The sequence below is a fragment of the Pipra filicauda genome, unplaced genomic scaffold, assembly GCF_003945595.2.
Source record: "Pipra filicauda isolate LSUMZ 115617 unplaced genomic scaffold, ASM394559v2 scaffold42_size3861933_pilon, whole genome shotgun sequence".
Lineage (NCBI taxonomy): Eukaryota > Metazoa > Chordata > Aves > Passeriformes > Pipridae > Pipra > Pipra filicauda.
The window spans coordinates 2,988,669-3,015,594 of NW_024104565.1; the positions used below are offsets into that span (position 1 = coordinate 2,988,669).

Genomic DNA, 26,926 nt, shown 5'->3' on the forward strand with positions numbered 1-26,926 from the left:
TCTGACACTAGGAAATTAAAATATCTATATTATGTTTAGCAATACAATCCAATCAGTACATTTTACATACTCTCCCACACTGACAATAGTAGGCACCCCATAGTGCAAATGGAACGGTTTGACACACACTTATGTATAAATAGGTCTTAAGAACTAGTAAGAAAGCAAGCTTTATAGAAGTAAGGAATGAAGGACAAATCTGAGAAATGAACACTACTTTCTTTTCTTGAAAAACAATCTCAAGAGGAAGGGAATGCAACAACCTCTTACTGTTGAAACAGCATTAATGCTTAAGAACATAAAAAGATCTGATAAACTGAGCACAAAGGAGAAGGATGACTGCTACCACAGTTTCTGCAAGGAACATGAAGGGATGGAAAAAAATCACCGAAAGAGAATGATGTTTTATGGCTATTTATTGTTAGTTTTATAGAACCACTTGTTATATTTAGTAATGCAGCTAAATATTGTTTAAACTGCAACAAAAATACGTGTTTTATGTTTTATAAAATAATCCAACTAACAATACTATGGGCTGGGTATGATAAAGTTCTGTACAGAGCACTGTCCTTTGCTATCACACAGTTCACAAATTCTTGTAAACCTGAAAAACAAAACCAAACCTGATTAAGCTGCAGCATAATCTCCAGGTACAACAGGCTGGTATATCTACAGTGACAAGTCAGCTATAATGACAAAAGTACAATAAACTTAGGTAGTACTGGTTGGTTGATAGCAATAGTCTCAATCACCAAAAGAAATCTGATAGCTGAAAAATCATCTCAGTACTCAAGAGCAAAAAAGATTTGAAGGAAAGCATAAAACAGAAAGATCAAGCAGAATCCACTGAGGCTGCAAATCTATGCATAGTTTCTCAGACATTAAAAGGCCTCTACAAGTAATATATTTTTCCAATATTTTATAAAAATTTACTGATTCAGAATAAAACTCGAAGTTTTAATCATAATTCTCATCATGATTTAAACTTCACCTGTTACCCCTTTGGTACCATAATGCAGCAGGTGCAGATTCAACTGTCTCTCAAATATTTTTTTGGAATATATCACTTGTCAAACAGATCCCACACTGAAAGTAATACCTTATAACAAGATCATATACAAGTACCACAGAGGACTGTTACTATATTTAAGGCACAAGACATCTGTATCAAGTAGAATTATCTGCACAGGTAAAACAAGTCCTGACCTCAACTAACATTCTGAATCCTTCCATTTGTGAACATGAACCAAATACAGTGAAGTTTACAGGAATTTATACAGGGAACACTCTATTGAAAAAGCAATGAAGTTTATCTAAATAAATCTTTAAGTTTACTTAATTACAACTGAAGGTTTCTTATTAAAAGTATTCCTATCCCCTTCCCTTTAATTCAAATTTAAGGTAGCTGTTCTGGACCGTAAGGAAGGTTGTTTCAAAACTTCTGAGACAGTTACATGTTTTCTTGGGAGGGAAGGAAATCAAATCTTACTTTTTCGAATAACAAACACAGCACAATTGACCACACTGTCCTACGTATGCCAAAACTTTACCAGAAATTGTAGAAACTATCTATCCCTGAGTATTATGTGGAGACAGGCTGTACACAAAGGCAGCCTCACTTTCACCACCTGTTCCAGAAGGATTATCCCATGTGGAAAAATGACAGCCATACTGCCTGCAAAGATACACATATTTGATTTTAAGAAGGAAACATTCTTGCACCAACTAGCTTTTCAAGAGATTAATACACGTTTAAAAACATTTTATGTCTATATCCCTAGAAATCAGTATTATTTTTGGCTCTTTTAAGAGGTACAAAAACTAATAATTTAAATGGAATCTTACAATGTAATATACAAGTTCATCAATAAAGAGTAAGCTCTATTCAGCAAAACTAAAACATCAGTGTGTTATCACTTTCATAGTGAATCCAACACACATAGCACTGTGCCAGCTATTAGGATGAAAATTAAACCTATCCCAGCCAAAACCAGTACATGCAGGAATTCACTGATGTAAATACAAAAGCTATTAATTTAAGTAGTTTACCCTGTTTTCAAAAGAATTTTTAAATTCATTTTTCCAAAGCCAAGTTTAGACTACTGCAAATAAAAGTTGGTAAAATTCAGGGGAAATAAAAAAATCTAAGTAAACTGTCCTTTTTTTTAACTAATATGCATCTTATTGCTTACTTTTCAAGTATAACACAATTTGTGGGAAAATAGTTCTGAATACTTTCCCAGAGGAATGCAGAGACACTGATAATTCCTTTCATAATTCTTTGGATTTTGCCATGATCCTTTACTTTCTTCTGACATTAATTTAGCTTGAAATATACTGTGCAAGACATAAGCAAAGTCATTCTGCAAGTCAGACTGATTATTAACCATAGCCTATCCAGATTTCACTGCCTTATTATGAAAGTAATTTAATTTCCATGGACACTCTCAGTATTTCTGTTAATGAATAGATGATCATACTAACTCCTTTTCTACAGGTTTACCAAAATATTCAAATAAAGTATAGTAAAACTTGGGAGTACCTATGCTAACCCTCTTGTCAACAATCTAAGAAAAGAAGGGGAAAAAAGCTGCAAAAGGAAGAAAAAAAAAACAACAACAAAAAATGCAGCTACTGAGATTTAAATGACAATACATCATGAAGATTGTTTTGATGAAATGAAATACATTGACACACTTAGTTTTCTGGCAAGTCATATCCCAGGGTTGTTTCTCTTTCCCCAGTCCTCTTAATTCCACAGGCTACTTTGACATGTTTTTAATGCTGGAAAATAATCTCTTACACTCAGCCATGTACCAGAATATTGTGTCTAAAAATAGTAATCTATAATACATTACAGTTAATGCTATCAAAGCTTACTTTACATCAGAACAAACAAAATATTACTTGAAGAAGGGACTTTATTATACAACTAGTTTTAGTTTTCAGAAGTTACATTTGAGGGGTATTTTTTAGAAACAAAACTTATAGTTGAGAAATTTGTTTTATTTCTTTCCTGGATCAAAATACAGGCTGGGAAATAACTGCAATATAAGTGTATTCCACATAAGAAATGCAAAGCTTACTTTAAGTCCCCAATGTCTGAACATAAAAGGCTTAAGAATGGTGCAAAAAAAATTTAGTCTTATTTTTTCACTGAGCCTGCCCAGGAAAAAAAGGGATGCTTTGAGTAAAGGGTTTCAAAGAAACCTTCTAAAGAAAGGTCCCTTCACAACTTCAGTTCTACTATGTAGAGATAATTTCCTTTAAATTATCTGAAAAAGAATATTACATTTGTGTATTATTTAAATTAACTCTAAATACACAAAATATTACTGTTATAATAAAAAATATACACTACTTTAAGTCAGGATATTATTTGCAATATAGAAAAACCAAGAACAAACTCCAATTAAATTTCCTGAATTTTCCATGAACTAGAATGTTGTGGAGGGAAGAATATGCCAGCAGTCAACACTAGTCGTGACACAGAGCTGCCTCCCTCAGCTATGGTTAAGCAGAAATCCCATTACAAACGGTTTGGGGGTGGGTGATGTTCCTGCCCTTGGGATGAGTGTCCTAGTGTTCTTGTGCAACAACTATTAGAGCAGGGTGCTGGAAAGGCACACATGTGAAGAAAATGGTGTTCCACTGACCTAGGTTTCAGCAACAAAAGAGACTGCCGCACTACAACATGGGAATTTGCTTCAGGAAAGCCTCCTAAAGGTCAGGCCATTTGAAATGAAACCAAGCAGGAAGCTACAAAAACGTAATTGGATTCAGCTTCTTCCCTCAGGAAATAACATAGATATCTTTTCACAAACCTCTGATCACGCACAGAGTTTGACCCTCATTATGATCTTCCTCTGCTAAGGAACAAAAGGATGACATTTGGATCCTTTCACACATTCAAAGTTTTCAGTCAAAAAAGTTGCATCAAATGATTGTGACAGACTGCACAAGCACTCAAGTTACACGCTCTAAGACTTAAGTAATTTATAAAGTGATGAGAGAGGAGGAAACTAATCCAATGGCAAAGTTTCTAGCAAGCATTCTTTATGGCATCAATGTGCCTGGCCACCCAGCTCATGGTGCCTGAGAAAGCCTAACCACCCACTAAGATGGCAAGTATGACAAAATTGAACTAAGTAGCTCTCTTCTTACTAGTTGTCAACTCCACACTCAGAAGAGCTCTCACCAAGAACAAGTGGAGAGCCAAGGACATAAATCCTGAGGTTTAAAATCCTGCTCCTGCTACAGGGCAGAATGTCATGTGCCTTCACCAATGTGAGAAGAGGTAAAACATGTTGTGACATTAGGTGCTTCCTTCCCCTTATGAGTGGGTTATCACACATGCCCATGGACCTTATGGTCAGTGTATGAAAGAAGTTCCCTGGTAAAGCCACTAAATCAGAGTCAACAAGAAACTATCTAGAAAGGTTCTGTGTACAGATATAAGACAAAACAGAACAGTTAAAAAGAGTTAAGTAGAGAAGAGCATGAAGAATAAAAGGTATACAAAGAGTTTCAGACTAGAAAAAGATGGAGACGTAAGTTTCTGAAACAAATGACAAATAGGTGCATGCAATGAAAATGGGAGAGAAAAATATTCTTCACATAACATACTTTAAGGCTTATACAGACATTTCTGAATACAAAGAAACCTCATTCAGCTCTGATAATCTACAGCCTAGACTACTTCAGATACTTCCCTCTTCAGAGAAACTCTTAAATGGTAGAACACACAAGTATCAAACCAGAACTGCCACCAAAAAACACCAAAAAACTCCTCTAAATCATGTCTTGTGAAAACTTCAGCACAGGGCTATGGAAAATACACCTGCTGTGAAACAAGTAATAGGCCTAGCTGGTACTGAACAATGACACAGCCATTTTACAATCAATAAAATGTAATTGAAACCAACTTTTTGTTATTTTTAAATAAAGTACATCAACTTGCATATTATGCTGAATGATTTTTCTTAATCTCAGTCTTTCAAAAAGTTTATTCTCAAGAATAAGGGTTTAAAGAAATGAATGCCATTTAATGCCATTGTTTTTTTAAACCTCCCCTAGTCTTATTTCAAACCCTGATCTTATCCTACAGAGAAAAGGTGTGTTTATAGAAATGTTGCAATGAGATTATTTAGTAGTTTCTTCCCCCCCGTTTTCAGAATATGCAAGAGATTCCAAATTACAGAAATTGCTAAACCATGTAGTTTCAACTTAAGACTCAAGCTCTTAATATAGGTGAAAATCACATGACTAAGAAAAAAGATCTGAAAGCTTCACCCACAAAAAAATTTGTGAAGAAATCCAATCCATGCCACCATTCACTACTTCACAAACTTAAATTCAGTAAACTTATTTGAAGTTCATTGTCCAAACTATACTGCTCTATTAGAGAAAACTTCAAGTACTTGTAATTTCAAAGAAACCTATTTATTGATCCACTGGTGAAAGAAGCAGGAGAAGAAATGAAAAAAAAATAAAAATCACCATTAGAGCAGTGAATGATATCCTCAGAGTAAGTAATGCAAATGAAAAACGTTACCTCATCATGTGTGTATCTGTAATCTGCCTTCTTTGACTTCAGGTCCCATAATACCACCGTTCCAGATTCAAAGCCAATCAGAAGCTGCATTAATAAGCAGAATTGTTAAGTCTTTATAAGGAAAAGTAAAATTATACCATTTGCAAATGCCTGTAGTTCTTGTTCCAAAGATATGCATCATCATACTTCATGTAGTAACTGAAAGTAGTTACAAAAATAAAAATTAAAGAGGTGAAGACCTAAATGCTAAAAAGGTTTACTTTGTACTTGTCATTCTCCTAAAGTTCCAGCAAATACAACGGACATTCATGCAAAACTAGAAAAAAATGAAAGTATCATTCCTTGGAAATCGCTTTGAGTTCCAGAAAGATCAACACTAAACCTTGCTAAATGTATTCCTTCATGAGTGAAAGTTGGGGGGCGGGTGGCAGTGTTGAAAAATAGAACTTCCATTGTGCGTTTTCCTCACTGGAATTCATTCTGCTTAGATTTGCTGGAAGAATATACTACCCTCCCTGAAGTTTCAGGTAAGAGTTCATTTTCTACAAAGAAAGTACTATAAACTTTCTCCAGATGTTAATTACAATTAAGATAACTGGCTAAAGAAAGACCAAAACCATTATTTATTCATAGGAGGAAAGCTAGAAAAATTCAACAAGAAAATTTCCCAAATAATCTTTTTGTTAGAAGCAAGATTAAACCTTTTCTGAAGGGAGAGAAGACTCAAATTGCTCACTATAATTGGTCTAACACATTGCTGAGTATCTACATGTTTTGCTCTCCTATTTCAAGTGACACTTCTCTTAATGGAAAAAAAAACCCAACAAGGCCAACATAAGGCAGTAGTAACAGTCTTGCCACTAGTTACATAGAAGAATGCAGTGCAGCTTCAGCTTTCCTAGTTGCTGGATCTACTGTGAGATCTTTCCTTTGAGCATTGTTGCTACAGCAGAAGCTGCTCCTAGGATTGAGTAGCATGCCTTCACTTTCAGTTTTTCCCCAACATGGACATACAAAAAAAAGGAGCAGTTGGCTGCTACAATTTACTCTGTTGAAACACACTATTTCCTGTGAGCAATGTGCCCTGAGGAGTGTCCTTCAGATTGTAAGTCAGAAACCACTGCCTTCACATGAACTTAGATTTAAATCAATATGATCTATTGCCCCACCTAGATGTTTTGCTTGGACAATCTTTTCAGTGTTAAGATTGTCAGGGTGTACAGCTGTTTTCAATATGAAAAATAACAGAGGATCTCCTATCAGCTTACAAAATATTTTACCTCTTTCAGTGCTATACAGCACTAAAACCCCATAAAAATTAGACGTTTGATCTAGTAAAAGTGAATATTCAATTTTTTCCATTAGTGATATGCACAGTATTAGTTTAAATCAACTTGCCAGTTATAAGCCATATTTTATAACTTTTCTATTTTGACTTAAACATTACAAAACCCACTGCTTAGAAGGCTAATAGAATGAACAAAATTTAAAAATGAATACATAAGGGGTTCTTGCAACAGCACATGGTTTTTTTCAGCAATACTTTTCTTATGAGAAATAAGAGAAGTGTAAGGTCAGAATCTAAACCACTGATTGATATCCTGATCAATAAACCCAGTCATTTTTAAACTTCAGTGGACAAAAATTAGATGTGGGGTGGAATACGCCAAAATAAATAAATAATTTTTCTTTTCTGAAACTACCATAGCTTCATTGTGTTCATATTCTAGAGTCCATAAGCCTGGAATGTCACTCAAACCTAATTCTACAGAGAAAATCATTAGTTATGGACTTACTGCAGTGAGCCTCACCCTAATGAAAAAACTCCACTCATTAAATTCTCTTTGTTGGACTGAAACTTCAGGTGTCTAGGATACAAGCTCATACTCATAACTAGCTAAAACATTCAAACCACTAAGACAATAGTATCTCTTCGATTGTCTCCAATTTAATCTACCACTGACCTGTCAAACAAAGCAAACTATTTTCTCTCTCCCTGAAGACTCTTTACACATGGGAGTTCAAAACTCTAGTATATTTGCAACATTACACTGACAAAAATAATAATTCAGTATTTAATTCATCACACTACTCAATTGCTTATTCCTTGTTAATCTAGAGTGGTGTCATTAATGCAGACGTTTAAAGCAGCATCAAGGGCTCTCTGGCTAAGTTATAACCGTACTTTTGCCAGGGGTCTATGTAGTTCTGGAAAAGGTTCATATAACACTGCTGCTTTCTAATAATTCTTTAAAATTTTGCATTATTCCTATAGTTAAAATTAAGGAAAACCCCTCCTGTCTACTCTTCAATGTGGACCAAGTAATCTGAACAAAATTAGCAGTAGACCACTAAGATGTGCTAAATAACTATATGGGGCACACAAGCTAAAGCATCTGAAAACCCTTCATAGTGTCTTAGCCCTGTGACACCAATCCAAATCTTGCAAAGAGGTCCACTTACTTAGCCTTGTAACCATGACTTAGGTGGGGAATGGCAGATTTGGTACTGCAGCAATTGCTGTCACCTAGAGAAGACATACTGGCATTTTAACTCCTTGCTTTCTCTTTTTAGCTCACAGTGAAGACTTAATTCATTAAGTTATGCATTCTACATTGTTTTTTCATGGGCCTCATAACAGATGTCCCACAGCAAAGGGTAGTACCTGTAGATTTACTTTAATACAGAAGGAACTCCTGACCGTTGAGTTCATAGCTCAACTTCTTTGTGGTTGCTATGCTGCAGGACAAAAATTCCTGTCTTCTGAGGGCTTCAAGAACATGTATTGTAAAGCTTCTTGCCAAGAGGAACAGATGATTATGTTAATACTATCTCATAAGAAGGAAATGACAAGTCTAATACATAGCTCTTTCTTACGCATTTTAGTTGAGTTTACTTTTCTGAAGTGGTTAATTGGACTACAGACCAGTTTCAATAGCAGACAGTAGCTAGTGATTATATTAAATTGCTTAAAATGTGGTTATGTGAGTTAGACCTCAAATTCCATAAAAACACTGTCTCAGATTAGTTAATCTAAAGATAAAGTATATGGTATTCCACATAAATATGCTATATAAATAAGCATTTTACAGTTGTGAAATTACAACACCCAAGAGCATGGTAAAGTTTAATTATTTTCCATCACGCTTTCAGCACTCAGGTTATGATTGGGGGGTTTTTTTTGTAACATCTTACCTTTTATCGCCATAAGTAAAATTCTTTGCTTTTATTTCCCAGGACTAAGCATTTTCATCTGTGTTTTCAAATGCTTCTGATTATAAGATTAATTATTCCAGTAATGAGTTCTACAGACATGTCTGTACCTTATTTCATGTTACTTTCAGAGTCTAAAATCTTGATTTAGAATTCCTTTACACTTTAAACATTGTCCTCATATACTTAATCCTTCCTTAAGTAGCAGTGGTATCTATACTTTAAAAATAAGTCTTCCTTGAAAAATAAGGTATTGAAGAGTCTTTAAACACATCCTACCTTTCCTTCATCCATTGGATTGTCACTAATGTGGACAATAGGTCCTGGGTGAGATTTGGACGAACTAAAAAAAGAAATATTTCCATTAAAAAGAATTTCCTCTGCTCTAAATTGCATCTCAAAAATATTGTAAGCAATACAGACTCTGCAGATACAGATTCCATGTAAGCAAGTTGTTCAGCGTGGAGTTACTTTCACCTTTTATCTTCAAGCCCATAAATACTGTGCCTATTTGTAGACACTTAGTTTCTGTCTTAAGGAAAGACTTATTTACTGCCTATCCACAAAAGAAAATTGCTATTACCTTTACAAAATTTATCTTAAAATCTGTTGTTACACAATTGATACAGTTGGATAAAATGTTTACTTTTATGCTGGAAAAACAGTTTTGGCATGAAATGCCCAAGGTGGCCATTGTTACAATAACACAGAATTAACACTTTATGTTAACTTCTTACTAAGAAGATGGACTAATGAAGAGCTGCGTTTGTTTCAACAGGCTTTGGAAACTGATGGACTTCATATGTTTTTGAAAACAGACATACTGGGAACAAAATAACTGCACAGGAACAGAAGCACACAACTATATCTTTTCACCCAAACCCCACTATATTTGTACACCCAAATTTGTCACTGAAAAAGGAAGAACAATGACAATAGCTGTAAAACGTATTTTGCTCTTGGCACAGGTTTATTTAAATTTAGGTTTTTAGACAGTCATTTTAATGAATGTATCATCAGCCCTCTTAAAAAATGCATTTCTTTACACTTTGGTCTTTAACTCTAAAGCTGTAAATGGGCCATGTCTGTCCAAGTACCAGTCACATCATAGTTTAATATATATTATTTCTCTTCTATTTTAGCACTACATGTAATGATTTTTAAGTCTATTCCCATATTGTCTGTTTTGTGTATTTCTATGTGTATTTCAGGCATGATGATAAAATATTGTTATAGGCAGAAACATATATACTAATTAACACTTCACATTCATGAAAACAAAAAGTATTTACATGACTACGTACTTTGATTGTATATTTAGTGTACTGAGACTAATATGGAGGCCACTCTAAATAATGACATTTCTGCATGTTAATAACAAGTGGGACACTGCCGTTCCCTCAACAGACAATACTTGACTAAACTCACAGTTCAATGGCTTTATTCCACATGATGACATAGCCTGAGAGAGTAAATGATTCCACATTGACAATGTGAATGTTTCCTCTTTCGGTCCCCACATACAGCCACTTGCTTTGGAAAGGCAGATGACAAAACGTTATCCTGAAAGAGAAAGTCACCAAAAAGAAATTAAAGAAATGTCTTTTGGATATCCTACACTTCAAGGTAGGAAAAATGCAATAGGCAACCAGGAAGGTATAAGACAAGTTCAAGTAGAAAAGGCAGTACAAGACAAAAGTACGAGATGGACAGACAATGAACAAACTTAGACTAAATAAAAAAATAGAAAGTGAAGTATTCTAAAACTCAAGTCATTCAGATAAGAAAAAAATATAGATTCCTTTGAAAATTATCAAATTGAATGTATCTGATCGAGACTTCTGTCATTTTAAACTTAAAATACAATACTCCTATATTCTACAAATCTCCCTTTGGAATCTACCTAGTCTCAAGCTTTAAAGAATTAAGGATTTTAGACATAGTCTTATGCAGATTAAGCTACTTTCAAGTAAGGATTCAAAGGCAAAAGATAAAACACAAGAAAAATAAGTTTACATGTAATCCAAATTGACCCCTAAAAAGTAAGCCTTAGAACAATCCTAAACAATTATAAAAGTAATTTTAAAAGTAGTTTAAATTCTGGGCTGTTACTTTAATTAAACCATGTTTTAATTTTCTGCCTTACAGTTTTCTCTTTTGCTAGAATGAAGTACCTGAACAAAACTCAAGAGCTAACAACTGTATGTACCAGCAGAGAACTCTTTTTGACCCTAGGTCCAGCATAAATAGTAATATTTGAAAACTCGATTATTTCTGTGCTCTTGGGTCCTGATTATTGTTGACTATTTCTTCAAGATAAGGAAATAATGTCTGTACAAACTGACAGAATGCTAACTTGAAACTGGAGCCTAGAAACTTTCTGGAAACTCTAAACCACTTTAATCTGACAAGGTCTAATATAAAAGAAACTACCAAACTACTTGACTATCAAACTAGGGCTTTCAGAAATGTTTCAGTGATAAGGTAAAACAATTATTAAATGGAAATTGTTCTGTTAGCTCTAATCCTTAGCTTTACAATTTTTTATGTTCTTGTTTTTTCCCAGGTGGGTTGCCTTATTGCCAAATCCATGCATCACTTCACAAGCCTGTTAATAAGTCTTCATGCAAAGAACAGCTTTAGATCCTTTGCATTAGATGCCGTATATGCACACCAACTTGAGCAGAAAGGAAAAGCTAATGGTAGCAATGAAAAATTGCTATGGCTGAAGAGATGTTAATTTGCATTGCAGGTTTCAAAAGTTAAGGTTTCTGTACTAATACTACCTGGATTCAAAAGCGTACCACTTTGTTTTTACATCACTAATTCCCTCTTAATTAGGAAATGCAGTTAACTCAAGTAAATCTTTAATTTATTTGTTTTTAACTTGATTTCTTTTCCTTGAACATTTATGCCAAAAAGAGGTACTCTTCTATCAAACGTTGATGTTTGATAGAAAAAAAGACCTAAAATGCTTTTCCAATTCATTGAAGTTATAGACATTGTAACACATTTAACTAAGCACACTATTCTGCAAAAACAACAGGTTAAAGAATTGTGTTTCCCCAATATCCTTGAAAAAAATATTTTAATGGAAGCTAAATCACAAACATCAGCACATGCACTTCCTAAGCAGGCAGTTACTATATATACAGCTAAAGCATAAAAATAAACCCTCAGCACTCTGCAACACCACTACTTTACGTGTCAGCACCCTATATGCCAGAAGTAGCTGGCAACCAGATCAGTTGGATCAAAAATCAAGGCCTAGCAGCCAGAAAAAGTATTCAGGAGCAGGGTTGTGGGCCTGTCCTGATTAGTAAGTCAATATTTGTCGATTACAGTTGGCCAACACTTCCATTATAAAAACCAATCTATTTCACAACATGTAAAGTGGGCAAAATAAAAGTTGGGGCTGCATCTTTGACTGCTATAGCACAAGGGTAACATTTAAAGAAGTGCCCAGCTCCTCAATAATCTTGATACTCTTCTTGAATATGAAGACCTATTGAATTTACTGTCTCCTCTGTGCAACCGAGATTAATTTTGTCAAGAGTTAGCAAACAATGAAATGATTCCATACCAATAGTAAATAAGAACAGAACAGGTAACTTCACAAAATATTTACAAACTCTTGAAGGCAGGAGGTTGAAGAGACTCCAAAATTTTGAAGTATAGGCACATAACTGGGTTCTTAACCTTATCTTTTAAAGTGTGCTTTTTCCCAGTCTTATACAAGCAGAACAAGTCTTGTATGATTTTTCTATAAACAAAAAAATATTCTTAGAGCTTTTCTTTCACAGAACAACCAGTTAAATCTGAAAGGAATTTGCCACAATGATCTTGCTAGAAAAATCAATGTTTCTCCTTGAATGTAGTAAATGATACTCCATTTGCAAATAAAAATATTTACTGTTTCTTTATTTTCTTAAAAGAAAAACTATGCCTTCCAACTTTCAGAAATTTAACTATATCTTGACCAAAGTGACTTACTTCAGATAACTGCATTTATTTTAGCAATTTACAGAGTAAAATTTCCATCATTAGAGTTCATGTACTGAGCTTGTCCCTTCACGGAGTAAGGCTTCACCTTAAACTATACAGATTTTAAACAACCTTGCAAGTTTTACAGCCCTCTTAAAAACTAAAAACCACCATCTGAATGGCCAGCGATGACATACTAGCATTGGTCATACAGGTTGCTTTTGGTGGCCTTTTTTGCTCTGCTCAGAACTGGACTGAGGATTAAAGAGATTCAAACTCATTTTGGAGGATGGAAACAAAAGGTTAGAGTCTTCTTCGTAGTGATGCTATACTTGCTTATTTGACACTTGGCCAAGGACAGGATATATTTTTCTCTGAAAAAATGTAAATTTTTCTTTAAGAAACCTATCTTCCTGCCACAAGATTAGAATAATATACTTCATCCATAACATATTTTAAGATCAAGAGAAGTGAAAGTGGGCATTCACAAAAATCTTAATTGTTGTTGTTTCACAACATATATCAGAAGAATTACTACAGCAAGTGATAATAGAATTTCATTTTAGAGGAATTATAGAAATATTAAAGAACATGACTTATTAAATTAATATGTAAGTAAAAAAATTAGGTTTTTAAGAGAAATATTATAGAAAAATGATAGGCTGCTATCTTGACTGTATTATTAGGACAACAGAAATCCTTCTAAATTCATCTTTACCTTTCCTTAGTCTACTGCATTATGAAGCATTACACATTCTTCAGAATTTTCCATTGCTTTAACAGAGCACAGTGACAAATACTATGAAGTATGACAAAGACTGATAACAGGTTTCATTGTTAAGCCACTAAAACTATTTCTAGTGCCTCAGGCTATCATTATAGGTCTGCAGTTATTGTAACTATACTACCTGTTCTGACCATTATTGTATAAGCAACATAAAAATTTTCTAAGAAGCAAAGCATTAAGCTACCAGAGTTGTACTCTGCACTCCTTTATCTTCAACCTCACATGCATGAGAGAGGATAATGTAAAATTCAGAAGCTAAGAAGTTTAATTCTTATGCTAGCATGGATTCCACACCCATGGTTTCTTGTCGAAGCCTTCCAAGGTCTTAAAAAAATCAAGAACCAGTGTCAGAATGACATACTGATGGAAACAAGCAGTAGCTTTGATTCTGCCAGACTGCTGCAAAGGGTCTTTTTTCACATCTGGTAACTGCAATTAGCTTAAAGCACCTACTTGTACAAAAAAAGCACTCAAAGACCAGAAGGCACATGCAGAGGAAGAAATCCTCTTCAATGTATCTCAAAATTGTTCTACTAAAAGACCATGTCGGTAAATGCAATATATCATAGGAACTGAACCAGGTACTCCACTTTCATTTATATCCATAACAGCACTCCAAATAGTGCTTCTCCAAATATATTGGCTTAAACAGCTGCCTCTTAAGGCAGCTGAGAAATACCTAAGTTCAATATCTGAGTTGTGGTAGACACTAGTGGTGTCAAGATGGAGTAATGGGTAAACGTGTTAGAGAAAGCTACTCAAGTGTCTTGTGATGCCATGGTCTGGTTACTTTTTGAGTCATGTCAGACATACCAAGAGGAGTTCACAAATATGTAGTGCAGACTATTTCATCAGTGGTAAGGAATCATCAGATCTTTAGGGTGTTTGGTGTGAATTTTTTTTCATTTTTGTATCAGTTGCCTCGAAAGGTATGTAGGAAGTTACAAACTCTGACTTAAAATAAATAAATAAATGGTCATTTCAGAGATGTAGCTTTCCCACAGAAGACAGAAAAATTATGCTTGTCACAGATGAAGAAGTCTGTCAGATAGGCAGGGCTTAGAGGTCAAATTCTGCCCAAGAACAGCTGGCCATTATATGCCTCATACCACTGTGAAAGTCAGTGCGAAAGGAAAACAGCTAACAGGGCAACAGAGGCAATCTAAAAGCTGACCCTGAAATCTGAAATTTCTGAGTAACAGGATTCAGCACACTGGTTTGTCTCAGTGCCAAAAGGCAGCAGAAGGCAACTGATGCAATTACAGTTCCATTGACCACACTTGCATGTGGAATTCTGCACAAACGCATGGCCTCAAGACAACACTTTTCAAAGGAATCTGATCTTCATGAAACAAACATTCACATCTACAGCAAATCCAGGGAGTCAATAAATTCATCTTCTTCTGCTAATTTCCTGAAAGAAGATCAAACTCCTAATTACATCATCTAGTGGTTCACCACTGAGTTAAATTTTTAACCTCAGCAGCTAAAAGGCTTTATATGACACCGTCAAGTAAATAGACCCGGTGATAACTTCTTTTCACTCTAAAGAAAGTAATTTTAAAAAGGCTAAAAAAAACCCCAAACCTTAGTTACGTGCGAGAAACTTAGTTGTGTTGTATATTAAACTCGTAGTCGATATATCATTGACTGCAAAGACTCCAAGTATTTAACTTCTCAGATCTATTGTTTTGGGTATGTATTTGTAATCCAGGGGAAAAGGGAAAAAGCCAGGTCTTAAAGGTTGAAGTGAAACAGTGATATTTATTCAGAGAAAGGAGAAGAAAAAAACCACAACCAGAAACACATAAACAATGTCTATCATTACCTGCTTTCACAGGCAAGAAAACCTGTATGTCCTTCTGCTATCCACAAAGTGGCAGAATTGGTCAGTTTATAAATTCAGTGAGGTGGAAGAAAACTCTCAGAACTAACCTCTGCTAATGCACAGGCTGGGTACAAAATTACAGTATCTAACAAGGTAATATGTGTGACAACAGTAGTTTAAAGTCTTATTACTAATGAGAAGTAAATACAGGTGGGATTTTTCACTCTCTGTAGACAGAGTTTGTATTTCAAGCACAATGTTTAAGTTGCTGTTTACAGCAAGATATAACATCAGAGATATTTTAAGCATGATTTTGTAATTCTGAATTATGCAGTTTCATGTTGAGGAAAACTATTTAAATCTCACAGCACAGAAGCTGACATATTAAAAATTAAACTGCTATCAATGCATTCAGGGATCAATATGCAGAGCACTCACGCTAAACGCTCAGTTCTATTTTTATGCCATGATTCTGATTCTTGCTTTGTGACAGCATAAAGACTTGTAAACTATTTCTTTTGGCATTACAAGAGGGAATGTCAGCTCAGGAAGGATGTTAAGTCTTGGATAACAAAACAGAGTTTTTGTACTTGTATATAAAGCTGATTTGCAGCAAAGGAACCTCAAATTTGTCATCCCATGCTACTTTTACTTTTTTTTTTAATCAAGTTAGTCTGTTCCACCCTCTCAAACTTGGTGTTGATCTGTAGTGTGAAAGGTCAAACATGCATCACTAACCAGCCAGGGACTTTCACAGATCCTGTTTAACAGTTCCTGTATTGTAGGAAACTAAAGCTAGATTAGGTACCTATCTCAACTTCCTTTCAATATTTACTCTAATAAGAGGTGTTAACTGCATTTATTTCAGAGCTAACCTAGCCTAACAATAATATTTACTACTAAGTAAATTTAAACAACTTTGATGTGAAGCTTTCATTACATGTTAACACACAACAATTTTATTATGCTTAGGATATTTTTACATAGATATGTAGATGACAAAGAAACTAGTTTGTGATTCACTGAAGATATCTTAGGGAAATACAAAAGCTAGGCTACTAAGTAAGTTCACACTTCAAAATTATGCAGTCTGAAAAGAGGTACTACTTAGGGCACTTCTAACTCACATGACAAATCACACAGGCAACTGTTCCCCATATAAGCATCATTATGCATTTTTGTCCTGGCCCCTACACACTGATTCCCACAGTCAAGGAACAGCGGCCAAATATGACATTGATTTACTATCTCCTAACTCTTGTTTGGTAACCAGAGCATGAAGCAGCTGGAAAACCCCACAAATGCAACAAACAAAAGGCTAGAAAATGTGCAGAACTACCTTATTTTTCACTATGCTTTTGACACCTGTCAGTAATTTCAACTAACTGATTTGTTATACATCTAAAACTTCACCAATCCCTGCTTCAGAAGACTTGCTTCAAATTACTAACCATCGTCATAAAACTATGGTCATTTATCTACAGATTCTCAACTAATTTAATGATTCAATGGAAATCAGCATCTTTCAAGACTTTTGGCCACTGCTTTTAAAGAAATGTTTTGCTCAGATCTAAAAAGATCTAAGTTACCCAATGAAGATATTTTTTCCACAGATCAAAACAAAGCCCTTGGCATAAAATTACATCAAAAAGAAACTCTTTCCCTACCCCCTGCTCTTAAAATTAACTAATAGAAACACAAGAATTCACATTACTTTCCTATCATATACTAAAGACTGCATTCTGAAATAATTTTCAGGTGATTTAATACTCCAATTTTCATGTAAATACACAAAAATACTTAAATACATGACACAAGCTTTTATAAACAAGCTACACCCGGGGTTTTTTTCTTAACTGAAAGTTGTTCAAAAGACCTGAAAGCAAGGTAGTCAAACTCAATTACCGACAGGAATTACTCAATTACTAAATATGAAATCTAAAAGTTGTGTTGTTAGACATTGGGCAGTAACTCTTCTACATGGTTAAAGTAGGGAATTAGCCAGAGCTAGTAAAAGGCTGTGCCAGAAGAATAAAGCATTCACTAATAAGTCATAGCTTTATAATTTACTTTTTTAATTAATTTCTTTAAACATGGTTCAAGAATAGTTTTCAAGACTAAGAAAATCCTTTCATCTGGGTAGCTAACTGCTACAGTTAAATTTCAATGCTACAATCTTTTAATTCACATCTAAACCTTACACAAATCCCAATTTAGAAATAAAATCCGAATAAAAATTCACCTGTGACATGCTGAAATTCAACTCCTTTTAAACAGTACACAAATACTGCTTTTCTGCAATGTCAATATACTTCCGGGTAATCCCAATCAGGTATATAATTTTAAACCTTAGCATCTACAGATTCCTAGAGCAAATACTGATGCAACTAGAAAACTACTTCAGTCATATAGTAAGAGTTCCAAGACATTTAATCTCCCTTCACAAGCTGACAAAGTATCATTAGTGAAGATAGTTACAAGCCTGTGTTGTAGTACTTAATACTTCAAATAACTCCTGTTTGAGAAGTTAGTTATCCTTATGAGCAGATATTATTTCCACAACATACAATATTTCAAAAATTTTATTAATTAGGTTTCTAACAACTTTTGTGCTCATGAATTGAGAATTTAGAGGCCAAAAGAAGTTGACTGTAGTCACGGGATGGATTGTGGTGCTGCATTCTCCGCTTCCCCCCACCCAGGCCACACTATGATCTGAGAAATGCTCATTAGGCCTTGGCCTTGATGAAGTGCACTTGGACTAAGCCCCCCTTAAGCTTATCAGAAACACTGTCTGTTCCCAGGAACTAACATGTATTTAATCAGCACCTGTTTTTAACAAAGTCTTGGAAATTCATTTTTCTTGTGTGACTAACAACTCAAGTAGAATAATATTTTTGTTATTGAATCTTCAAAGCAAGTTACCGTCTCAATTAACAGCTAGGATGGAAAATTACTATGACTAAAGCCCACTCTCTCGCAACCCTATAAGGAGTGGTCCAAAATGAGACCCTTTTGAACTCTTGATTATAAGAGGTTAATGTATATTAAAGCCCACTCTCTAATGACCCTGTAAATAACAGTCCAAAGTGAGATCCTTTTGAGCTCTCAATTCCCAGAAGATAAGGAGCTAATGTGTATGTCTCAAATGCTGATAACCAGACGGCTGTGGAGCCAGCCAAGGACTGTTAGTAACTAACAGACAAGAACTGTTGGTAATAATCAAGGACTATTGGTATTAACACACCATGAGAAAGAATAAGATTTGGCTGGAGAAGGGGGACCAGGTGGAGGTACGGAAGCACTTTTCCTTTAGAAAGAACCACAACATAGTACAGTGCAAGCACAGGAATGAGTGGCAGGCAGTGAACATGGACAACAGGGTGAGGTTAAGACTACCAAAGACCCCTGAAGCCCTCTGATCCATTTCCAGAAAGGCCTGAAAGAACAGACTATGCATGATAACTAATTTACACAGAAAGCACGAAACCTATCTTTGGGGTAGAGAAACCCATCCATAAAAAGGAACTCTCCCAAGCCCAGGCAGTGCCCCCAGGATCCTGAATGTCTCAACAGCCAGACCGAAGCAGCTGGATCAAAACTTATCACCTGGATTGAGACTGAAACCAGGATTGACATGCCATCAGATGGATTGATGCTGGAATGACTGCTGATCTCTTTCTATCTTTTCTCCTCTTTTTCATTCTTAAATTCTCTCTTTTTCCTGTCTCTTTTCTCTTTTCCTCTTTCTTAATTCATCTCTCCCTCTTTAACTCCTCTCTTCCCTCTTACCCTACTCCTATATCCAAAACTGACAGCCATGTGCTTATATATAGTAGGTCAGGGACTAATATACCCATTTCCATGCTAACTGTGTAATTTACTAATAAAACTCTGATTGTTTGCAGACCCTCTGACTTTTGTTGTTCCTTTCAACCAATGAGCATTTATGAATCTTAGGTGCTACCTTCCCCTTAAGGATGTGTTCCCACAGAGAAGACCCAGTTTTATTCGTGAATGCTCTTCTCAATAAAATTCATAGTTAATATACATCATAACTGACCTAAGCAAAGCCCATTTACTTCAATTTCATAAAACATTTAGGTATAATTAGGTATAAATTAGGTATAAATTAGGTATAAATTAGGTATAAATTAGGTATAAATTAGGTATAAATTAGGTATAAATTAGGTATAAATTAGGTATAAATTAGGTATAAATTAGGTATAAATTAGGTATAAATTAGGTATAAAAGCTATTAGGTATAATTAATCACTAAGAACTAGTGTTTTAAGGGCATCTCTTTAGAATTATACAAGAGTGAATTTTTTGCAGTTCTCTCAAGTTCAAATCAAAATAATTTCCTGGTAATGCGATTACATATTATTGTTTAACACTGTATTCTATAAACTAGTTGAATGAAAATAGAATATTTGAAACCACTTAACAGTCATCCAGCATGACCTAAGTGGCTATGCCAATGTACAGATCTGGGATCTTAAGTGTTCTGGCTACTTTTATATGTTATTGTAATGGATATGTAAAGATTAAAATTGCTAGAAGAATAAGCCCTTGTCTCAAACTATACTGACACCACTCATGGTGACTATGGTGCTCTCATTACCTATCTTAGCAAGGCACAGGTTTTCCCAGAAAAAAACAGTACTCTGCCCAAAATTAATAACTAATACAGCCACTAAAGTGACATCAGTGACCTAGAATCCTTTCTACCCCTACTCCTCTTTCTGATAAGAGTTCTGTGTCTGATAAGACACAGTTCAAGTCCTGTGACAGGTTTTGCTATTGACATCATCACATTTACAGAAAAAAGACAGTTAAAAACTTTCACTCTGCTTAACCAAAGATACAGTTTAAGCCAGTTTACAAAGGATTTGCACACAATCAGAATCATCTCCTCAGATACCTGTTTTAAATCATTAGTTAGAAGCCAATGTTTCAGGCTGCAAATCATAATTTTATATTGACACTTAAGTAGGTGCTAAAAGAGAAAAGTCATTAAAAAAAAAAAAAAGGAAGGGAGAGGGAGGAAAATTCAGTTTGGATACACTATCTCCCACACTTGGACAATCCTCATTAAACTAGCGGTTGTAAATTGGATTTCTCTCCATTTGACTTTTATGCTGCATAAAGGAACACTGTCACTCCCTTGGGCAAAGAATTTTGCACTGTCAACAAAGCTTTCTGTTTTCTGTATAACAGTTCAGAATCACGCAATGCTTTGGGTCTGAAGGGGCCTTTAAATACCAGTTAGTCCAATCCACTTGCTCTGGGCAGGGACATCTTTCAGAATATCAAAGCCCATCCAACCTGTTCTTGAACACTTCAAGGGATAGGGCATCCACCGCTTTTCTGAGCAATCTGTTATAGCATCTCACCATCCTCACAGTGAACAATTTCTTTCTAATACTTAATCTAAATCATGCAGTTTAAAGCTATTACCCCCTGTCCTATGCCTAAAGACCTCATTAAAAAGTTTATGCACTGTGATCTTAGAAACAACTTCAAAAAGGACTTAGAATCACTTAGTCCTTTACGCAAAAAAACCCCAGTAATCTGCATTTATGTTATTTCTGACAAACTGTTTATAACCTGCTCTTTAAAACTACAAGGTTACTACATAACCCAACCAACAGTTTGTTTAGCACTATGTATGACACTACATTAGAAGGTATTGTATAAGTTTTTAACTTACCTCTTTCTATTGCTATCCATTACTTAAAGCTTATTACTTCCTGCTCTATTCAACAGAGATACAAGTCACAGATTATTCTGTGTTCTTGTTAGTATCCTTTGAGCTCTCCAAGCAGTCCATCTCTAATGCATACTCCTCAAAAGTAAACACAGCATTCCAGTTGAGACTTTATACATACTGGAAAAAAAGGGCTGCTTCCTAAAAAGAAAGTACTACTTGCAATTCAAAAGAGGACTTTTTTTTCCAGACATTTAATCAGCAGAATTTTAGAAGTTTAATCTTAAAAGTCTCCCTAGAATGCTTAAAATGCTGTTACTTGAGTCTCAAATGTGCTAGTCGAAATGCAAGTTGTTTTCAGCTTCTCTGACACACACAGGAGCTCTAACACTGCAGAACTTCAATTTGTCATGAAGGGAGAAAAACTTCCAGGTAAAAAATTGAACTAGTACTACTGTTGTCTTGTTGGTGCATACGCTTCCTCTTGTTCCAAAATTACTTTGCAGACATACATTCAAAGTATTCTATCCCTCCACATTTTAAAGATGTGAAAACTGATGTTCAACAATACAATATGTAAAGTAATAGAAAAATCATCTCAGTTTAGGTGACTAGTGTGTCTACTCACAAGTACTATTGGCCCCAACAGACTGAAATTCAAGCCTAGTGCAAATCCAGTTTCGATTATTTAAGAAGTTATGAATTGGACTGCATTAATAAATCTGATCTTACAATAGAACATAGTGTGATGCTAAGGGGCAAGGCAATAATAACCCAATCCCTACCGTTCTCGGTTGAATTTGAGTGAATGAAGTATAGCAGGTCTCTTCTGACGCAAGTTCCACAGGTGTAAGGTATCGTCAGCCAAGGCACTCACAAGAGCTCCCTATGAGAAATAAAAAGTTTTAGTCAACTTGTTTTCATATCCCTAGTAACAGCACATCATCACAGGGGAAATATATCACATATTTATCACCAGGATGAAAAAAAATTATAAGCAGGATATAGTAGGAATGAGGTAACTGATGTGATCACATGTTCAGCTTGCTCACATTTGGTTCAGAGCTATACTGAGAGGTGATGGGGAAGGAGCTTTTTCCAGTGTGTGCACATCAATTCCTTCATGCCCATGTCTGTAAAGAAATCAAGCAACGAACTCAACTGCTAATATCTATGTGCTGACAAAGCTAGAGATGTCCCTCTTCAAATCTGTCCCTAGCTAACAGCACTGCTGCCAGATGTCAGATGCTACATCCCTATAAACACACACCTGAACTTAAGGGAACGTTATTCAGCTCATGTCTAAAACAGTAACTGTACCAAAATAAAATGAACTACCTAGTGAAACTTGGCAGTACTATGGAAAAAGTACTTTACCACTTCTACAGATAAGTTGCAATGTTCAACAACATGAAAAGATATTCCTATTAAGTTCTTGCATATTACAAAAAAGAGCACTCTAGAGACAAAGATATTTTCAGCAGTTAGTCAAGCATTTTCTAAAACTAAAAAAGTTAATTTATTTATAACTTTTTACTGTTTGTCATTCATGCTAAGTCATTTGCATTAGCTAACTTTTATGTTTGCTTAATGAGAAATTAAAGAAAATACATTCTGTATCTTCTTTGAATTACACATACATCATTTCACTAACCTCATTAATCAGGAACTGAAGCTGGATTACTGCAGCTCCGCTATCATGTTGGCAGTAGCATTCAACTCCTGGCCGACCGAAGCTGGAATTGGTACCATTAAGGAATAATTTGTTGCATGTAACAGAAACAAACACACACCACAAGCAACATTTTCACTTTCACTAATGTCACGTTCACACAGGCTGACATCCTGCTTCTAGCTAGGGCACTCAAAATATTTAACCACACAGAGTAGAGTGGCCATGAAAACAGTAATTCATAAAAGCCACAAAGTAACACAAAGAAATTAAAAGGCACACCTTGAAATAGAAAGAAATTAAAAGGTACATCTCGAAATACAAAAAAAATATGCTTAACTTATAGTTATTTAAGAGATTCTTCATCATGGAGAACATAATATTAAGTTCTTTGAACAGTGTTAAATATCAGAACTAGAATAAAATGAAGCTAATCCAAATAAGCATCATAAAACAAATGATTACATTTTTCAAGTGCTTTTCAAGATCCTTCTCTCCTTTTTTTAAACATTACTTACAGAAAGAAGAGCTCAATAATGCAAGGCATGTTAAAAAAAGTCTGCTGTGACAGAGGTGAAAAGATCAGTAGTCAAAATACAGAAGAGTCAATGGAAAATTATGTATAAGTTAAGCTTCCAGGATCTCTGTATCAAGACTTCTGGATTCACACCAGCTATGAGATAACAAAAGCTTGCTCATTTTCTCTCTCACTCTTAGATCAGTCCTATACTTCCATAGTGAGTATTGATAGAAGTAGCAGCAACACTGGTTCTTTCAGTTCTCCATAGGTGATTCATTTATTAGCTGCAAAGATTATGTATTTCAAATGTGATTATCCACTTGCTTTTGACACAAAATTAAGTAAGTTCTCTAACCTCTAGGAGACAGAGCAGAAATAACATAAGTCCAGATGAATTATGCGAAGTGGTCAGTATTTCATCATCATAGTTTGCCCATGGTTTCTGGAGTATAATTTGTCAGGGCTGAGCAACTCTTCTTTTAAACAGGCATCATAGCTTTTGGAAGAAAGCAAATTGTCCCAAAGCTGTATTAAAAACAGGGAATATTATGTACAATTTTTTCCTCTCAGTATATGATAGAAATTAATAAAAGAGTACAATTCACACCCATTTGCAAGTTTTCCATTTTCTGAGAAATTGCTGATCAAAACCAACGTGGATACAAATACTCACAAAAGATTCATGCTAGAGACAGCTGAAAGGCTGAAAAGAGTATTAGGCTGCATGTAAATCAAAACTCAAACACATCGCCTGCTCAGCCTCTAAGCTGGTGAAATAAAATGTAAGTAGAACAACAGTGAGGAAAAGTCTGCTTCAATGCACTGTGATATTTTAACTTTTAAACTTAAATAATTCTTCTAGAATTCTAATGAGTCTGCATAACATCCAGCTAAGTGATGAGATACACACTAAACAGATGTTGAATAATCCAGCAAACTTAATACCAGCTTTCTTCCCCAAACAGAATCAGTTTAATTTTGTTCTGGCATGGAAGGACTTAGAGTCAGCTTGCCTCACCTGGTTTTTTTTGCTTTTATTTTACATTCTTAGCAATATGGTTATTTACAAAGCAGTCATCTGTATTCCAGTCACAGTTTACAGCTTTAAAAAAAAAAGAGCGGAGGGGGTGTTGTCCCCATAAGTGATACCTTCCTACACAAACTCAGGATACTTTTAATGTGAAGTCGTTGCTTTTACATTAACTATGGATTGACTACACAAATTGCCAGACTGAAAAAAACCAACAAGGAATACCATAAGTTTCAGAACTGATTGGCTTCAGCCTTGTTCATGCATCTGTATTCACTTGAATTAATAATTATTTGCAGAAATAGATGAAAAGCAATTTCCAAATGTGAAATTCTGATTCTTGTTATTTATCTGCGCTGACACAAGTAGTTTTCTAATAAAAGAAGATTTTCCCAGCCTGTCCCCTGAATATCAGCTTTCAACATAATTAAATGTAAACCTTGTTCATTCATCCACCCAGAGTTTATTTGGAATTGAGGCTCTACAGCTACCTTACCTCAAAACCAGAGAAGTACAACCCAGAAAAAAACAGAAAGCCCACAGATTCCTTAGGTTACTTCCCCCTTCAAATTCTATACTTCAAATGTTTTCTGTAAGCACTTCTGAAGTAAATATTTCTAGAAGCACTGTTACAGCTGGTCAGTAAAAATTTCAAGATTAAGAATGCTTCAATGTTTCCTTAAACAAAAAATTCTTTTACATTTTCCAGGACACCTGAACCGTTTTTCCAGAAATCCGTAAATATGCAGCACTGAGAATAAGATTACACAAGCTTTAAATATGCAGAGCAAATTTCTCTGACAAATTAGTGAAGATCTGAAAATAGAGTTTGGCCTCTTCTATAGTGCTTACTGTTATAAAAAAAAAAAAAAAGTCCTTGCAGCTACTCTTACATAGTTCCTTTGCTGAAGGATTATGTCATCTTCACTTTTTCACCTAGTAGCTAAAATTATTCTTCTCATCTCAAATTAATATCATCCTTGTAACCAGCATTAATCTTCTTTTCTAAAGCAATGCAAAAGCCTCCCAGTTTTGCGGGGTATGCTGAGTTGAAAAAGCATGTCACTTAAATACTGACTGTAGAAGGATAATACACGCCTGTTTCAGTACATGTGAAGCACTTCTCAAACACACGAAACAGGCAGCACGCCAGGGAATGCAGTTTGCCCAAATCCTCTATACTTGTGTATGTGTCCTGAAGGCAAGAGAGCTCACTGTGCTAAGAAGTGATCGTCTACTATATAGTGGTTCCCGAACCAGGCAAAAATTATAATGAATAATGACAAGATGGGCAAAGCATTTTAATTCTGTAGACAGGAAAAACTCTCTGCCAAAGCCCTAGAATAGCTCTGGAGGAAATACTCTGCTCTGAGCAGTTTTCTAATCAAAGACCCATTCCTTCTTCTTTCACGTCCAAGCAGTTCATTCTACTATTTCTGCTTCAACCCCTGTTCCAAACATTAAGAAATTTGATAAATTAATAGCAAGGTGTACTTTTGAATATTGCTTCTGTGTTCCCCACTGCCACTTGGAAATTAAACCTGGAAAACACTAGTATTTCATTGTCTTCACTGCACGTTTTCTGAAAAAAACAAGAGACAACAGCTGTGCCTGAGAGAAGGAAGAGATAACATACTCACGTCCTAACATCACTGTTCATTTTCATAACTGCTAGAAGTGCAGGTCATACATAGGAAAAGCACAGTAGGACCTTAATTTAATATCACATAATAACACTGATTTTACTTTCATTTATGAGAAAAGGCAACATTTCCAAAGATATTTTTTCCAACAAGCTTCAGACTTACGCTTACACTTTGAGCATTTGCATTAGCAACATGCAAGTTTTCTCTGCAAAGTACTCTTTTTTTTTTAAAGTTATTACTCTTATTTATAGCTTAGGTACATGGGAGCAACTTCGTGCACATCTGCCCTTAGAAATCACATTTGAAAGAGAAAATTAATTCCAGAATAATTATGAAAATGACAGAAGAGCAGTCTTCTTTTAATTCTTTAGTTACTCTAAGTAGATCTAGGGGATATTGGGAGATTCTTCATTTGTGGTTGACCCATCTGACATCAGAGACAGTTGAAAAAATTGTAGGTATCAATTCAATACTTAGCATAAGGCAGTTATCACAGAATCATTTAGACTGAAAAAACCTTTAAGTTCATCAGGTCCAACCTCTGACGGATCACCACCTTGCCAACTAGACCATGGTACTAAGTGCCACATACAGTCATTTCTTGAACACCTCCAGGAATGGTGACTCTACCACCTCCCTGGGCAGTCCATTCCCATGTTTAATAACCTTTTCCATTATGAAATTCCTCCTGACATGCAACCTGAACCTTCCCTGGTGTAGCTTGAGGCCATGTCCTCCTTTCCTGTCACTAGTTGCCTGGGAGAAGAGGCTGACCCCCACCTGGCTACAACCTCCTTTCAGGTGGTTGTAGAAAGTGATAAGGTCTCCCATGAGCCTCCTTTCCTCCAGCCTAAACAACCCCAGCTCCCTCAGCTGCTTTTCACAGGACTTGTGCTCCATTCTCTTCTCTGGATGCACTCCAGCCCCTCAAGGTCTTTCTTGCAGTGAGGGGCCCAGAACTGGACACAGTACTCAAGATGTG

The 26,926-nt window shown here is 35.3% G+C and overlaps 1 protein-coding gene across 4 annotated transcripts in view; it reads right to left on the reverse strand.

Annotated features, from left to right (window-relative positions):
- The window catches only part of STXBP5 (syntaxin binding protein 5), a 102,564-nt gene that overhangs the window by 53,051 nt on the left and 22,587 nt on the right, over positions 1 to 26,926 (reverse strand). For all 4 annotated transcript variants that reach the window (XM_027725282.2, XM_027725280.2, XM_027725281.2 and 1 more), the window contains exons 3-7: positions 22,731 to 22,812; positions 21,862 to 21,962; positions 10,196 to 10,330; positions 9,047 to 9,110; positions 5,555 to 5,638 (exon numbers count right to left, since the gene is read on the reverse strand). In XM_027725282.2, the coding sequence (XP_027581083.1) occupies positions 5,555 to 5,638; positions 9,047 to 9,110; positions 10,196 to 10,330; positions 21,862 to 21,962; positions 22,731 to 22,812 (466 nt within the window). The remainder of the gene's footprint in view (positions 1 to 5,554; positions 5,639 to 9,046; positions 9,111 to 10,195; positions 10,331 to 21,861; positions 21,963 to 22,730; positions 22,813 to 26,926) is intronic.